This window comes from Engraulis encrasicolus, chromosome 23, assembly GCF_034702125.1.
Source record: "Engraulis encrasicolus isolate BLACKSEA-1 chromosome 23, IST_EnEncr_1.0, whole genome shotgun sequence".
Classification (NCBI taxonomy): domain Eukaryota; kingdom Metazoa; phylum Chordata; class Actinopteri; order Clupeiformes; family Engraulidae; genus Engraulis; species Engraulis encrasicolus.
Window position 1 is genome coordinate 3,573,767 of NC_085879.1, and position 5,000 is coordinate 3,578,766.

Here is a 5,000-nt window from a genome sequence, read left to right on the forward strand (position 1 = left end):
TTCTCCATAAAAAACAAAGAAGTGTTCTCGAGCCTTACTATCCAGTAAGCCACTTTGTAGATTGCCTATGGAAAATCGCTTTGCAACCAAGTAGGTTGCTAACTTAGTTAGCTACAATTATGTCAAGAAACGCACCCCAGAAGGCTATTTCAAGAACTCCTAATAGCTAGTCAGCAGGTAGGCCTATCATTTAGTAGTTAAGAAAATGAGGGCCCAAGGCTCTTTTATTGACAGATTTTCAACTGCTTCCAGATGAGCTTATTCTGGTTTAACTGAAACCACCTGCAGCGTCTCTTGTGTCTGCACCACCTCTATCACTGCTGGAAGTAAGTGCATGTCCTGCAGTTAGGCAGCATGGCCATAGCAAAGATGTCATTGTACTCAAGGTAGACTAGTGGTTCCTTAACTTTTTCTGCCGGGACCCCCTTTTAGACATGATATTTTCACCTCCTTCCAAATTCCAAACGGCAAACATTTTTTGTCCCATATTGCTAAATTTTACACATTTCTTACACATTTCTTAATCATACAATACATGTTGTTACTAACCAGTTATGGAAAGGTTATATTTTAGGAAAGCATATATTCAAGGCTTTATGCATGCTCTCCCTTCTCTCCACGACCTCACTGGGGGGTCCCGACCCCCAGTTTGGGAACTACTGCATAGTCTATGAATGGGGCTCTTGTGGTCTGGGTGGTTATTTGATCAGAGTGATTCTTCACAAAGGAATATGGGCTGAATGCAGTGAAGAGTGAACACTCATTGCCAAGTTAACATAGAAGTATAGAGGGGAAAAAAAGATGACTTGTGAATGCTGTGAAAGAGCGGCAATGTTTGATGTGAGAATATACTGTAGTACGGATGGGTGTGTGGAGTCAGGAACATGACGTTTTCCATCTGTCCAGAGAGATGGCTTTATCGTGCCATTGTGGGTCTGAAAGAAAAAGGAAAGGGGAAAAAAGTGTTCTATTAAAGGGTTTGTGGCCTAAATCATAACTCAATGTCCCCTCTGGGGAAATGCTGTGGCTTAATGATTTGCTGTGACGTAAATCCAAAAGGCTTGCTGGTGCAAAAGGAAACGATTTTGAATGGTCCACTGTGTTATCACACTTTGTGTGGAGAGAGAGAGACTGAGAGAGAGACTGAGAGAGAGAAGAGGAGGTAGCGAGAGGAAACGCAAGGGAAGGAGAGTAAGAGAGGGGAAAAATGTTCCAATTAAATTAAACCATTTGGTTCCTGGACCGAAGAGGGTAAGAGAGAGGGGAAAAAAGAACAAAATATATTTATTGAGGGGCACAGGAAAAAGTAAGGCAATGCCCAAATTAAATTAAATGAGTGCTTAATGGTGGGTGAAGTCGGGGGGTGGCTGATGAAAGAGTCAGTCAAGAGAGGCCTTTGTTTGGGACCATTCATTCTGGCCAGCAGGACTTGCGTCACAAGATTTGGGACATTAGCTCAAAATGAGGGGAAAAAAAGATTAAAAGAACCCCTACAAAGTTTTCTATATTAGATTTGAGCTTTTTTTGGTGGAAGGACTGCTGTGGCGTAAGCACACACAAACATCACTTGACTCGTGCTTCATAAGGGTAGTTGACATCACGAACAAACCTAATGCATACCACTAGATATTAGATAACACTTGTTTGTTTTGTCAATGGTTTCTCTAGGTGCCCGGAAACTTCCATGTGTCCACACACGGTGCGACTGCTCAGCCACAGAGTCCAGATATGACCCATATCATTCACAAACTCTCTTTTGGTGAGCGGGTTCAGGTATGTGGCTCAGTCGCCCTCTTCAAGGCCCCTTTGCTTCCTCACTTCTGAAATGTGATCCTCTTCTCTGCGTGAACGGTGATGCAATGATAACACACACGCTCACAGACGGATGTCTTTCTCATGTTTCCTCTTCTCAGGTACACAATGTCCAAGGGGCCTTCAACGCACTAGGAGGGGCAAACCGCATGGAATCCAATGGTGCGTGGGTTTTTCTTGTGTGTGTGTGTGTGCATGCGTGCGTTCGTGCGAATATCACTTTACATGCATAAGACGTGGTGGTGTTACCATAGTATAGGGTTTTCCTGAATGGCAGTCCTCAGGCACGGGGCCTAAGAGGTAGACACCTTGTGGTGACTTTTGTAATGGCACCAGATCTCCTGTCTGGGAGGGCCTCGTCTGCACATGTATCTTCAGCCATAGATCCAGTATTTAGTTGTAATTGCCATATATGATTACTGTTTTCCCTCTGAATGTTGTGTCTACAGCACTGGCCTCCCACGATTACATTCTGAAGATCGTCCCCACAGTCTATGAGGACCTGTCTGGAAGGCAGCGCTTCTCCTATCAGTACACAGTAGCAAACAAGGTGAGATTCGCAACTCTCATTCTCATTTAAAAGGAGAGTGTTTCATTTTTAGTGGTTTATTTCCAGAATACTTTATATGCTGCCCATTCACGAAGGTTATCTTTTTCATTCATATTTTCCAGCACCATCAATTTCAAAGTATGAAATGTGAATGTGTCCTTTTCATACATGAACTGATGGATCTGGAATTACCAGTAAGAGATATCTATGGCTGCAAAACACACTACTTTGGTCAGACCAGTTTATATTAGTTCACGACTTACTAAATATTTATGAAAATATCAAATTTGTGAATGAGCAGCATACACAAATGAATGACTAAAAATAAACAACTGAAATTACATACTCTACCTTTGATATCGTTGCGAAAACAACATTCTTGAAAAGTCTTCCTCTAGGAATCAACATGACATTCCATGTGAGTGTGTTTTTAAGCCGTGGTATTGTGGTATTTATCCAACACTCTGGTTGCTATAGTCACCATAGATTCACCTGTCCAACCATGACAAATATCTTGGTAGGCATGTAGCCCATAAACATAGTGGTGTGTGTGTGTGTGTGTGCGTGCGTTGCTTGTGCGTGCGTGTGTGTGTGTGTGTGCGTGCGTGTGTGGTAAGTTTGGCTTTGGTAGTGTTGACAAATGGTCATCAATCCCCCTGCTCAACTGGCGGACCAGGCAGCTGCTGATGTGCTTTCTATGTATGCGTACGTGACCTACACCACGTCCGAAACACACACACACACACACACACACACACACACACACACACACACACACACACACACACACACACACACACACACACACACACACACACACACACACACACACACACACACACACACACACACACACACACACACACACACACACACACACACACACACACACACCAGAAGCTCACAATGTTTATGGGCTAAGGCCAACAAAGATCTTTGAGGGCCTCATGTTGATGTTTAACAACCAAATAACAAGAGATGTGTGCTCAAGAAGGACACTCAGTGTTCGTGGAAGCACGTCCTATGGCACAGTGGGGAACATGAGGGTTTATCACGGCCTGGTAAACCTGGGCCCGTAACAATGCCAATCGCCTCCCCAGCATATGACAAACAATTAGATTAAAATGAATGAGAAATGCAAATATGGCCTCTTTAAATGCTGTTTCACCATCAATGTAAATTTCAGACGTGCCCATTTTTCTTTTTCTTTGTAAGCACATGACGCTCAGGCTAGTAACAATTCCAGTATCGTCCTCTGCCTGATATAACGTACATGTCAAATCATAGGATGAAAATGGATGAAAAATGCAAATGAGTGCTTTTTGGCAGTCTGTAAATTTGAGATGTCATGTCACCTCATTTTTGAGTTGCTTTGTTTTGTGTTTTTATGTTCAAAACTCTTCTACGTTCAAAACATTCATGTTCAAAACCCAGCACACTCATCTGGTGTAAAAATAGTGTGCGTGTGTGCGTGTGCGTGTGTGTGTGTGCTTGTGCTTGTGCTTGTGTCTGTTTTTATTCTTTGCTGTTCATGTCAGATGTGTGTGTGTGCGCGTGCCTGCATGTGTTTTCTATGTCTCGATCTGTCCCTCTCTCTCTTTTTCTTTTTGGCCGAGGTCTATACACAAACTCTTAAGCTGTAATTCATTTGAAGTCTGATGTAACATTAGCTAAGTGCATGGCAACTTTTCAATGCCCCAAGCCCAAGCGCCATACCAGGCAACCATATGTCGCTGAATACCACAGCGATGGTCGCCGTGAGGAACATCCTCTGTGTTTATGACTCTATTCTGGGTAGCCATAGCAATGGCTCGGCCCATGCACGGCACGGCAGTGCCATACGTCAGCCACTGGAGTTTCACTTCGGCCTTGCAATCGATGCTCTAGCACAGCCTGGGCTTGTCTGGGACCGAAAAATGGCCCAGGCATTTTTTTGGTCTAGGCCAATCCCTAATGGAAACAGAGGCCACTTTCATACTATATCTTGACTGGCTGAATCCACTTTCTTAAGATTTTTTGGGGTCTTTTTCTACTTAATTGATGACAGGATAGTATGACAGGTGGACAGGAAGCAAATGGGGAGTGAGATGCGGCAGGGGCGGCAAAAGACCCGGGCCGGGAATTGAACTCGCGTTGACCGCATGGCAGACGAGTGCCCTACCGGTTGGCCACAGCAGGGCCAACTGAATCGATTTTCTATTTTGACAATGGCAAACTGAGGCTCCAAATTGTGGGCCAATCCCCTGGAAAACAACAACAACAACAACAACAACAACAACAACAACAACAACAACAACAATATCAACAGTATCGGCCCATCAGCACTGTCGGCCCACCGGGAAAATGCCCTGTATGCCAGATAACCAGTCCAGTCCTGAGCACAGCCCCCTGTTATGATCAGTTGCTGGCCTGCGCGTAGTGTGCAAATGGGGCCGCGGTTTTAGGCGTGTTGTGACTGGAGACCACAAAGGAAGGCCCTGGAACAGGCCGTGGTTTCGTTTCTTGTTATCTTTGGATTAAGCCGTGTATGAGTAAGAGTGGCACATTTGGCGTATGCTGTAGTCCTGCCCTTCTCCACCCTCCCTCCCTCACCCGTACTATGATCTGGCTATTAAGTCACAAGCCATCAGCACTTGAG

At 44.5% G+C, this 5,000-nt stretch overlaps 1 protein-coding gene across 1 annotated transcript in view; it reads left to right on the plus strand.

Moving 5' to 3' along the window:
• Positions 1 to 5,000, plus strand: part of ergic1 (endoplasmic reticulum-golgi intermediate compartment 1) — a 30,996-nt gene that overhangs the window by 20,065 nt on the left and 5,931 nt on the right. The window contains exons 6-8 of the mRNA XM_063190253.1: positions 1,669 to 1,773; positions 1,914 to 1,974; positions 2,262 to 2,362. Coding sequence (XP_063046323.1) covers positions 1,669 to 1,773; positions 1,914 to 1,974; positions 2,262 to 2,362 — 267 coding nt within the window. The remainder of the gene's footprint in view (positions 1 to 1,668; positions 1,774 to 1,913; positions 1,975 to 2,261; positions 2,363 to 5,000) is intronic.